Source organism: Schistocerca piceifrons, chromosome 3, assembly GCF_021461385.2.
Source record: "Schistocerca piceifrons isolate TAMUIC-IGC-003096 chromosome 3, iqSchPice1.1, whole genome shotgun sequence".
NCBI classification, from domain to species: Eukaryota; Metazoa; Arthropoda; class Insecta; order Orthoptera; family Acrididae; genus Schistocerca; species Schistocerca piceifrons.
Genome location: NC_060140.1, coordinates 230,189,416 through 230,202,225, shown reverse-complemented (window position 1 = coordinate 230,202,225; position 12,810 = coordinate 230,189,416). Strand labels below are relative to the sequence as shown.

Below are 12,810 nucleotides of genomic sequence, written 5' to 3'. Positions count from 1 at the left end.
GCTTCATCAACATTGGGCTTGCAACCAATCTGTTGGGTTACTGATAGGAAGTGTTTATTAAAAATCTCAGCCACACTTTTTGGGGTATCTACTAGGGTACCTTCATATCTGATTTTATTTACATCTTCTTTGCTTGTCGTATCTCTTCCTGTTTCTTTTTTAACAATGCTCCAAATTGTTTTTATTTTATTATTAGAATTATCTATTTTCTTTTCATTATAAAGGGCATTTGATTTCTGTATTACATTCTTTACAGTATAATCTATAGTGTTCCCATTTTTGTACATCTTTAGATAATCTTATTGCAGCCTAAGTTTCCCTTTTGGTTTTACATGACTGTTTTATACCTTTTGCAATCCAAGGCCTACTTACAGAATTGGAAGCAATGTTTCTGACCCATTTCTTTGGAACTAGTTCTTCAAGAGAGAACAGAATTCATTTATAAAAGAGTTAAATTTAGTATAAACATTATCAAGGCTACATACTAAAGACCAATCCATTTGCTGCAACCTATGGTTGAAAGTTTCTTTTGCCTCTTTCTTCATTACTCTTATGAATTTCCATCGAGGAAATTGTTTTTTGAACAGATTAACATCATAAAGAGTGAGAATTTGTCCATCATGATCTGAAAGCCCACTTATAACCTGCCTGACAGTACAATTCTGGTGTTTTTATTTTCATCTAAAAAAATGTTATCTATCATAATCTGGGACTCAAATATAATTATTGTTGGGAAGTTTATTACTGATATCAGATTACATAAGCTCATCACAATCTCAAAGTCAATTTTATTCTTATTTTCTGTCATAAAGTTTATATTGACATCACCTGAAACTACAATATCCTTTGCTTTTGCAAGCAACCCTGATAGCAGGAGTTCCATTATATGTAGAAAAGTTTTATGTCACCTGAAGGTGCCCTGTAGACAGCCAACACTATTATTGGGTAGAATTTAGTTATTATTTCTGTTGCACATGCCTCAAATTGTTGTTCCATACAATATTTCTTAATATTTATAGCTTTGTATGCTATACTATCCTTAACATAAATTGCTACTCCACCCTTGTATTTACTTTCCCTACAGTAGTATGTTACTAAACTATAGCTTACTATAGATGGCAAGGCACATTTATCAGTAACATGGTGCTCAGTTAAGCACACAATCTGAGCATTATTTATACAATCCTTTTCATTAATGTTAGTTAGAAGTTGATCTGTTTTGTTTAAGAAGCATCTTATATTTTGATGAAAGAAAGAGATGCCTTCTTCGTGCTTTTTTATTCTATTAGTGCCGTTTTTACCTGACTGAGAATCCACTGGAGTCTGTGTTGAGACAGGAGGGAGGAGACACTTGACACTACCTACCGTTGTCCCTTCTCTTTCTTCGGGCCCACACATAAAAAATCGTTGAGATGTGAAGGAGGCTCAGCATTTCTTCTGTCCAACAATCTTTTATTTGGATTGCTTGATGAAGATTTCTTCCCATTTGTTGCGTGTGGAATTTCTGTTTTTCCTGTAGATGTAACATCTTTTTCTTCTTCAGATGATGTTAATCTTGTAGGTGAGATCACAACTTCAGCATAGGAGAGCATTTTGGATGGATCTTGCATTTCGATTTGTACACCAACTGACAAGTTATTTTTCTCCTTTACATTTTCAGCACCTGGATATCCTGGCATTCCCATTTCTAGGGCAGTCTGTGACTTGTTTCCCTTAGTGATGTTACTACTATGTTCTCTAATTTGGTGACACATAAATCACTTTCCCTTGTTGTTTAAGTGCATGCCATGTCTAGTATAATGATCCCTTTCATGGGAATGACATTCAGGAAAAGATGCATTAGGAAATGCTTTAGCAATTTTCTGTAGTTTCCTATTGGTGTTTTCGATTTCTATGTTGACACATGATGTAGGAATTAAGTCATATCTTGTTGGTATGCTCGAGAGGATCAAGTTTACATTTCGTAAATTGTTTAAGGCTTTCACTGTTTCTCTGACAGCCTGTTTAGCATTATTATGGTACACATCATTAGAATGTCCTATTAAGACAATAACATCATTTTTTGTGAGTGTCTCCAAGAGTTTACTGCAGTCTTTTGTTACTTCATACATAGGTGCATCTGGTTTTGCGAAAGATGTTACATTAATGTTCATTCCACTAAGTGTCTTAGAAATATTTTAAGCATGGCTATCAGCTAGAACTAACACTTTTCTGTCTTTATAACTTATGTCATGGCACTTCATGTTGCCACAGGGAAACGTGCTATCCTCGTTATTCAATTTCGTATAATTTCTGTGTACTTGCAGCACTTTCATGGGAATATTCACAGTATCTAAAGAATAACTCGGTTTTCACAATGTTTGAATTATCGTACAGGTACATTTATCATCTGAAATCACTTCAGAGCTATTTTTGGTAAACACAGCCATTGTAAACACTTGCTGGTATTGTTTCACATGTGAAGGCACTTTCGGCACAATGCAACAGTTCTTATTTTCACTACTGGTACCGTCACTAGATATTTTCACTGTGAGAGATTTTATGAATGTCTCCAAATTGTGAACAAATCTTTTTGCTGCAGTAAGTTCCTGATGATGTGCATCAGCAGTATTTTCTTCTACTCCAAGAGATCATGTTGTGTTTAATCTGTATACAAGTGCTGAGAGGACATGTAAATACAGTGCTTGGGGAATTTGCAAGTTGGAGAAATACAGTATTACAGATTTTTGTGGCTCATTCTGAGAAAGTGAATATTTCTATGGTAGATGTAATGTTAGTCCGTGAAGGATTCTTATATCACTGACCAAATAATGACTGAAATGCATAAAGTTTGAACGTCGGTTGGAGTTTTTATCATCTGTCCATCAGCATTCCTGCTTATGATGGATCAGTCCGATTTCAAAATACTGTTCATGCCAGCCACCGTGATCTGGCTTTTTGCCTTATAGGTGAAAAGTGTACACATTATTTATTTACCACAATTTACTTCCCTTTAAAAGGGTACAACAGCTAGACAGTAGTACAAAGAAGATATAAAAGATATAACACACAATATAATGCTCAACTTCTTGGTTGTTGGGTATTGCACTTGCCACAACCTGATAATCTCTATATGTCAAAGGCAATGTCCTGAGTGACTGACTGATCATCACCAAGCCCAAACTGCTAAGAACAGAAACTTGAAATTTGGAGATCTGGATCTTATACTGTAGGTGTCATTTAAGGATGGAGTTTTCGAAATTTCAACCCTAAGGAGGTGAAACAGGAGATGCAGGCTTTCTAGACCCCCCCTCCCCCCCCCCCCCCCCTCAAATTTTAGAGAGCTATGCTCAAGCAAATGAGACACTGTCATATTGGAACCTGGAGTGTCACATACCTTAGGGTAGACGCATCTGATATATCTGCGAGAACACATCTCAGGCACTGGAGGGGGAGTGATATCTGCCATGAGAGGCTGAGGAGGATTGGCTAGGGGTCCATATGCCATGAGGGTTGGGGGGAGACGTGGTAACTCAGTTAACACTGGTTTCGGGTCGTCAACTGAGACTGTGCATGTTTTCCATTTTTATCAATTATGAAGGTCTTGATGCCACAGAAAATCACAGTGAATGGTCCTAAATAAATAGGAGTCAATGGGGGCCTGACTATGTCATCCCTAATCCATACCTGAGGGCAAGTGAAGAGGTGTTTTTGGAAAATAATGGTCAAGGATTACAATGCAACAGGGGAGGAGGGTGTTGAAAGTGCACTGCAACCTGCAGCTGATGCAGAAATTGACTATACTGACCCGTTCCCCAGATACTGAAAGGGGATGAAGCAAAAAATTCATCTGGCATCTTCAAAGCTTCGCCATAGACCAACTGCACTGAAGAATGCCTGATATCCTCCTTTAGCATGGTATAAAGTCCCAACAAAACTATAGGCAAGGCAACTGTCCATGCCCCTCTGTGGCATCCCAAGGCACCCTTCAGAATGCAGTCCATACATTCTACCATCTCATTGCTACAGGGATGGTAGCTTGTAGTTTGCAGGTGTTTGCAACCTTTCTTACATAGCAATTCATTAAATAATTGGGAATCAAATTGATGGTGCCTGTCAGATGTAATTGCTGTAAGAATACTGGACTGACCAAACCATGTGGAGATGATAGCTCAGTCAATGGCACAAGCAGAAATGTCGGACACTGGGCACACCTCTGTCCACCTCGTAAACCTGTCAATCGAGGTGCAATATAACAAAACCCCTCCAAGCAAGTGTGATGGTCTACTGCCTCAATGTGAATGTGGGCAAAACAACCTGTATGGGTGGGGATTGCATCTATGGGAGAAGAAGTGTGACAACTGATTTTGTTTTTCTGACATGGTGCCCAGTACCAGCAATCTTTCTGCATTCCCAGCAACATCACTTTGGAGACCACAAACATAGCAGAAGCATTGATGCTAGGATGTGACAACAGGTGCAGAACATTACAGATGGTGTGTGATCACTGTAATGGAATAAATGGGTGCAAAACATTCCAAGAAGTATCGCACCATGGATGAGACTGGGAACCCTGTACTGGAACACATTCAGGTTTCACTAATGGATGCAAGATTGAGCTGACATTGTTATAAAAATGCATAAGAATCTTGATGTTTTGCAATAGATGCGCAATCAATATATGTCAAAGTAGCACAACTGTATGATAAGGAATGCACAACAGTGTTATCAGATCCACAGATGTTGCCGATATCAGCAGGGTATTGGCCAATAAATTCCACATAACAGATCTGACGTTGGGAGTTCAGTTGAGACACCTGCTGAAAAAGTGAAGTTAAGAGTTCATTGTCTGCGTAAATTTTGAATTCCACATCTTTCAGAAACTGTCAAAAATTATTGATAGATATATAGCAAGGAGCTCTCTGTCAAAATCACTCCAGTTTTTTTGCTGTGTAGATAGATTTTTGAAAAGAAAGCCAGTGGCTGCCACACACCTGATACCACTTACTGGAGTACTGCCCCCCACTGCCGACTGGCTCAAATCAACATTGGAAATGGGGTGGATCAATAAGACAACCTTCGCTAAAGACAATTCACAGACCTGAAAGCCTCCTAGGCCAGACCCATCCAAGGGACTTTTCTGACGCTGAAAGTGTGTTTGTCTTTTAGCAGGTCATTGATAGGTTCTTCAATTTCTGAAAACTTTGGCAGGTGTTGCCAGTAATAATTGACCCTACCTACAAACCCACATAGCTCTTTGAATGTGATGGAAAGAGGTACCTGCAAAATACCTGAGGCCCTCTGAAGAGTAGGGGAAATACCATCTCTCAATAAAAGGTAAACCAACAATTTTAGCAAATACACACTTGTCCTTGTTAATTTTGGTGGTGTATGTGTCAAAACAAATGAAAATCATGTTCAGATGAGAGCTATGGTTACTCATGTTATCAGCAAAAACCTACACATTGTCCGCATAACAAAAAATGTGGCTTAAACTATGTAGAATCTCGTCCATAAAATGCTGCCATATCTGAGCAGTATTACAAAGACTGAAAGGCACCATGTGCTGAAATAGCCTGAAAGGCATTATGATGGTGGTTTTGTGCTTGTCTGTCTCTGCCATTGCACACTGTGCAAAAGTCTTAGTGTAGTCTGTTCTGCTGAACACAAAGACACCTAAACTGTTTGTGAAATTGAACATGTTTGGTATCAGTTACCGGTCTGGCACAATGTGGGACTTGAGTCCCCTATAGACACTGCAAAAACGCCAAGACTCATCCTTTCTGAGAACCATTTGTATTGGGGTGGCCGACGTCCGTTTAGAGTGAGACACTGTTACATCTGTTAGCATTGCTTCAAAAGTGGCTTTAGCTGCCCCTAGCTTCATCACAGGTAATCGGTGTGGGTGGAAAGTGACAGGCTGTCCCGGCATTGTGTGAATGTGATGGATGGTGGAATGTTGCCACTCTCTCAGTGCCAATACCAGATCCGTGCCACAGGAAATTTGGCAATATCAATGGGTGTCATCATTAAACCTCGTAATTCTGCTGGAGCCTCATACAGAGCCTTTTCCATGTTGGCAGCCTGCTGCTTGAGTATACCATTGCTGTCAATTAGGCCTCTTACAGATACTTCTTCTTTGAAGAAAAGTTCATTGAGATGACTAATCTCCTGCTGTAGTGAAGTGCATTGCTGTTGAAGAGAAGCACACTCCATATGGTCATGTGGAAGATGTAACACAGTCTTCTTGCATGACACACAGTTGTGTGCTCTGCAGCAAGGCATGCACACAATGGGCAGAAATTGTCATGACGCGGAAGATGTGGAAATCTTCATGTCTTCTGATCTGGCGGGATCACATCTGTTGTCAGACATGGAAGGGAGAGTGGCTGGAACTGGAGACTGCACAAGAAGATGACTATGGAGGCCCATAAATAATGAAAAAAATTTAAGAAAATTGGCATCCAATATGGGGTAGACATGTTGGCCACTAAGAAACACCATGAAGGTGAGAAACCATCCAGGAGATCCAATGTCATATGACTCCAGCCATATGTCTGAATTGAAGATTGATTTCCAGCTGTTAGTGGAGGGATGCCAGAAAACTGAGGCTTGTCCTTTGCGTCCTGTGGAATAACACTTATCTCTTAATCTGTGGTGACCAAAAATTCAATTCCAAACATCTTATTCAAGATGAATAATCATGAAGATTCACATTTAGCAGAAACTGTGGCATTGTGCATTTCAGGCAGGTGCCTACTGGCTGTAGTACGGACACATGCAGATGTACACATCTGTTGTTGCCATTTGAGAACCCACACATTAGTGAACATTGTCTAGCATTGCACCCAAAGTGTCTATGGAACCAGCAACACTCAAATTGGCATGGAAGCCGCTCATCAGTGCACCATATGCTCCTTGGGCTGCCATCTACCAGCTTGGCATTGAGTCTTGCCAGTTCAGTGAGGGTTTGCTCCGTAGATGGCTATAGTGGTTGCACAGCCAACTGCCCAGCACGTGAAACATAACTTGGCATGCTGGATGTACACAGTTCAGGATCAGGGTCCATAATCTCATCAATTGCTGCACATGAATTAACCATTTATCACATGCAAGTGGCACAGCATCTGCCTTTAAAGCATATTCAACCGCTGTCACATCATTAAATGTGGACAAAACTCTGTGAACAGCCCACAGGAGACAACATAACCATCAACTGTTCTGAAAGGAGTCCTGGACTCACCAAAGCACAAAGTAAGTGCAGTAGCTGGGAAGGGGATTCACCAGCACCAAAATTACTGTCCACAGTCTTTTGTAAACAATATTTTGGGGACACAAGGAAATGCTGCAAAATAGTTTCTCTTAACGCTGCAAAAGAATGATGAGACAGAATATCCTCCACTTGCTCAATAATATTTGAGCCCATCTGTGAAATGACAATGGCAAATTGGTCCACATCTGAAGTAATGTTGCGCAATTGAAAAATGGTATCCACTTGTGCCAGCTATAATTGCGGGCTTGTAGGCCAACAAGCAGTAGATTTACATTATCCCTTGAAGTGTCACTGGAAGAAGCAGTATGTAATTTAGGAACTGTAGGAGACTGTAGGAAAGAACCAGTTGCTGGCAATCCTTGATCTTCTGTCTTGATGGTGGCAGGTGGCATCATCATAATGTTGGAGCATAATTATAGCTCAGAATGAAAAAGAAATTCCACAATGGATCACACTGGGGTCTCTACTATAGGTGACAAGTGTACGTGGTATGCACTTTACTGAATATTTCTTTATTTACCACAAATTACTTCCCATCAAAAGAGCACTACACAGCCACATTTTTGCAGCTAGACAGTAGTACAAATAAGATACAAAACATAATAAAACAAAAGGTATAACACACAATGTTTGACTTCTTGGTTGTTGGGAATTGCACTTCCCACAACCTGATAATCTCTTTATACAAAAGGCTGTGTGCTGATTGACTAGCTCACCATCACCCAGCCCAAACTACTTAGGACAGAAACTTGAAATTTTGGGAAGATGTGGATCTTACGCTATAGGCGTCATTTAAGAAGGGATTTTTGAAATTTCAACCCTAAGGAGGTGAAATAGGGGATGAAGTTCTTTTTTTTAATGTCACTATTAAGGCAATTTTGAAGCTAGGGTTCAAAAATTGGTATTTGGTTTATTGGTCACAAATAAAGAAATACGTGTTACAGCAGTTTTGGAAATTTAATTCTGTGAGGGTGAAACTGAGGGTGAAACCATTTTTTGAAAATGTATCAAAGAATTATTAATGTTTTTTAGAGCTACATCTATGAAATTTAGTATTTGACTCCTTGGTTACAGATTTAAAAAAATCAAAGATTATTAATGTTTTTTAGAGCTACATCTATGAACTTTAGTATTTGACTCCTTGGTTACAGATTTAAAAAAATATGTGTTTTAGTGTTTTTGGAAATTGAACCTCTAAGGGGGTAAAATAGGAATGAGATTGTTTGCGAAAATATTTTATTATAAAAGCAGTTTTAAAGCTATATCTATGAAAATATAAATTTAGCTTCTCATTAATGATATGAATATAATAGAAAGAAACATTCCACATGGGAAAAATATATTAAAAATGCTGTGACTTACCAAGCGAGAAAGCGCTGGTAGATAGACACAATAAAAAACACACAAATTTCAAGCTTTTGCAACCCACGGTTGCTTCATCAGGAAAGAGGGAAGTAGAGGGAAAGATGAAAGGATGTGGGTTTTAAGGGAGAGGGTAAGGAGTCATTCCAATCCCGGAAGCAGAAAGACTTACCTTAGGGAGAAAAAGGGACAGGTATACACTCGCACACACACACACATATCCATCCGCACATATACAGACACAAGCAGACATATGTAAAGGCAAAGAGTTTGGGCAGAGATGTCAGTCGAGGCGGAAGTACAGAGGCAAAGATGTTGTTGAGTGACAAGTGATGTACGAGGGGTGGCAACTTGAAATTAGCTAATTTGGTATTTCACTTTTTCGTTAAACATAAAAAAAAATATTTGTTAGGAGATGAAAGTTTCTGTGGAAATATCTCCATAATAATGCAAAAGGCATGATTAATAAAACCTTTGGACTCCAGCTATCAGAATCACTTTTTGGTCAAAGTGCACTCTGAAAAGATGATGCTTCTATGGCCTTAATTAGTGTGAAGTGCTTAGAAGGTGTTGCAATTTATGAACAACATAAAAATTTGATTAAATAAAAACAAAAAAGTCTCTGCTTGCCATACAGTCTACGCAAGCCAAGCAGGGGGTTCTAAGCTAGTTTATCATATGTGACATACACTGAAAAACATCATGTGACTTGCTGCTGAAAATTCTGGGAAATTCTAGGACTACTATGGTTCAAATCAGCAGAACAGTATAAAACACTCACTCACACACACACACACACACACACACACACACACACACACAGAGAGAGAGAGAGAGAGAGAGAGAGAGAGAGAGAGAGAGAGAGAGAGAGAGAGAGAGAGTCCATTTCTCTTTCATGTACTTACAATTCCATGCTCCTGCAGAACATCAACATCCTGAAAGAAACTCTCTTCTTCATCCACATCAGAGTATTCTGATGCTACTACTTGATCTCCCTTGTCCATTTCTGTAGATATGACATAAAATAAATATTTTGATAAACAAACATTAGCAATTTAAACAATTGTAATATGAAATTAAACTTGCTGTTTGTTATATTATTTTTACCATTATAGTATGACCTCATGAAACTGGTGTTAGAATGGTAAAGTTATACGTATGCAACACTTATATTCACTGTAATAAGAATACTAAAAAATGAAATTTTAATCACAGAAGTAGGAAACATGTTATTTATCACTAGGCAGCCACAGAACAGGAGAAAAATTTTTAGAATATAGATTTTTGAGATTAACTATAACAGTGCCCTGTTTTGGTGTTTGTCTTCAATCCATATTGATTAATATTTTATATTGGAAGCAAGCATGAAGTTTTAACCCAGATCTTCAGAGGCCTGTTTTTCCCAGTTTAACAACACACCCTGCCGCCAGAATTACCTTTTCAGAATGAGGAGTAGGTTCACTAGGAATTCTCACATCATGCAAATAAAATTAATGTTATGCCATTTAAAATTTTGCTATTACATTGATTATTCCATAAAATTTCAGGAAATCTGCCAAATATGCATAACTTCTGCCTTGATAATTCATTTCAGATCTTACTGACCATTATCAGGTGTTGATGATGTTGGTTTTAGGATGCTTTACAGCATGTTTATTTAAGCTCTTAAAAATATGACTGTATGCAGTAAGTGAACTGATCAAAGAAGTCTTTCCTTAAAATGTTACTGTGATAATGTTCTATAGAAATATCTTAGCAGCTTCTTTCAGAATGTGAACACAATTGTAGAGCTTGATGGGCCACCCATGTGGATCAAACATGTGAGAAGAGCTGATCTCTGAAGCTTCTTCCCACTTCCTGGAACAATGTTGCTTCACGTTTAAATTATATTGGACTGATTCACAATAATGCATAAAATACTACTTTTAGTAGTTAAAATTATGATTTTAAAAATAGGTATACTAAAACAAAGAATACAAATATATATGATTTTGTGTGTGTGTGTGTGTGTGTGTGTGTGTGTGTGTGTGTGTGTGAGAGAGAGAGAGAGAGAGAGAGAGAGAGAGAGAGAGAGAGAGAGAGAGAGAGAGATCACACATGCTCAAGAAGCTCAAGAAGATATCCTCACAGTTAAATAAAATTTTGGTAGTCATGACATAAAATACTACCTTCTGAATTGAAGACTTGCTGGATATAAGATACAAAAATGTTTACCCAGATACACATAGCTGCCTGTTCTATAATATAAAATTTAAGGTTGCATCCTAATTCCTCATAAAATTTTAAAACTCATACCAAACTTGTCCAGTTATTGCTTAAAACAGAGGGCACATCTCTAGGAGGGCATATCTCTGGTAAAACATTTAATGTACTCTTACCGGCAAACAAATACCATTCAATTCAAATACGACACATTTCTATAATGACGCTACATGCACTGCAATCTGGAGGGTCATCATGATGAAAGAGGAAGCCTGGACTGAAGGCCAGTGTTCTACAAGAAGGTGAGCTATAATGATTTTGTCTCATCTGAGAGGCTGGATGAAAGTTGTAGGGGATACCTCTCTGGAACTTTTGGAGCCAAGTGCATCTTTTCCAGCTGGGGGATTGTCCTGCTGTTACATTCAGTAATGGCCAACCACTACCAATCAAGTGCCAAAATGTGAAGAGGGAGATACTGTTCAGGTTCCACATGGAACTTTCATGTGTAGGTAAGTCACACCAAAATATTATTTGAACAGATTGCTAACGTAATGAAATATGGGAGGTTTTCCTTTAATTTATAGGACAACAGTGATTAATTATTCAATTTATTCAAAGAGGATGTGGGTAATTACAAACGAAATCTGTGGTCAAAACAGTATCATCATTCTTAGTAACATCTGCTGGTAGAACATATTATTATATGAACAGACGTAAAGGCTGCTGTGGACATATGTAATACAATAGATTAAATTGAGTAAGCAATACAGCAATGGCAAACTTCACTGTGAAAGTGGAACTAAAATTTAACTGAATGAGATTTTCACTCTGCAGCAGTGTGTGCACTGATATGAAACTTTCTGGAAGATTAAAACTGTGTGCCCGACCAATACTCGAACTTGGGACCTTTGCCTTTTGTGGCCAAGTGCTCTACCAATGATATATTTAAATGTTAAAATGAACACAGTTGGGTCTAGGCATTGTTAGGAAGTGGGTTACTTATGAATTAATAAACAAAGTAAAAATGGTATGCTTGAAAGAGCTTCATTTTCCAACTAAATTTGAAGAACTTTAGCACTTGTAAAGTAAAGAAATACATTTTCACTTTAGGCAACACGATCAGTTTCGCAATGAAGTATGTTCTCTCTGTTAACCATTTCTTACTCATGTCTGATCACCGCAAACGAAACTGTTGATAAGGGAAGGGGGATTACAAAGCATGCCATGATTTGGTAGTTACTTTCACTGTCCAAGTATTATTTTCTCATTTCTATTCACTCTCTTTTCCATGTACCAATAACTGTCCTCGTCTTTTACATAATTAACTGCAGACTGACCTTGCGTAACGTCACATCAGTAGCCTGCTTGTGTGCTGTATCATTGATCTCATTACCACAAATTCAGATGCGCACCAGTACCCATCAAAACGACATCTCCTTATCCTTCTTCTGTATGGAAATGGGGTAGCTTGGATGTCCTGGACTGAATCTTCTGCTAGGTACAGGCTCTGGATAGTCTGCAAGGCAAATTGGGGGAGGCAGCAGGTAAGGGAAATCTTTGTATAGGCACAAATAATCTGTATGAAAGTCATCAGCATTATATAACTCAAGACTGGAAATGCTGAATTCTGCTGGGAGAAGAATCTTAAGGATGTTGTCTGGGAAAACAGTGTAGCTACCAACTAAGTCCCTTGCTTGGAGTCATCTGCATAAACCATTGTTTCATTTCAGTGCTTGTTTAAAATATAGAGTTATGTATTCTGATATATATAATCTGCTATATTCAACTTGTACACAAATACTTTCACATTTATCCTAGATCTCTTTATGAACCAGGATGGACACTTACTCCAATACTCTGGGATAAACTTAATATCTATGTATCACTCTCTACTGTAAGTTGTTTTGGCAACATCCGTTATGGTTTTATCATGCATGGGCAGTTTAGGAACAGTTCAGCATAGATGCTAGTGGTGGATCTTGTTCTGAAAGCCG

The 12,810-nt window shown here is 38.3% G+C and overlaps 1 protein-coding gene across 1 annotated transcript in view; it reads right to left on the bottom strand.

Moving 5' to 3' along the window:
* LOC124787847 (meiotic recombination protein DMC1/LIM15 homolog) overlaps positions 1–12,810 on the bottom strand; it is a 141,666-nt gene that overhangs the window by 105,153 nt on the left and 23,703 nt on the right. The window contains exon 4 of the mRNA XM_047254800.1: positions 9,520–9,620. Coding sequence (XP_047110756.1) covers positions 9,520–9,618 — 99 coding nt within the window. The 5' untranslated portion in view covers positions 9,619–9,620. The remainder of the gene's footprint in view (positions 1–9,519; positions 9,621–12,810) is intronic.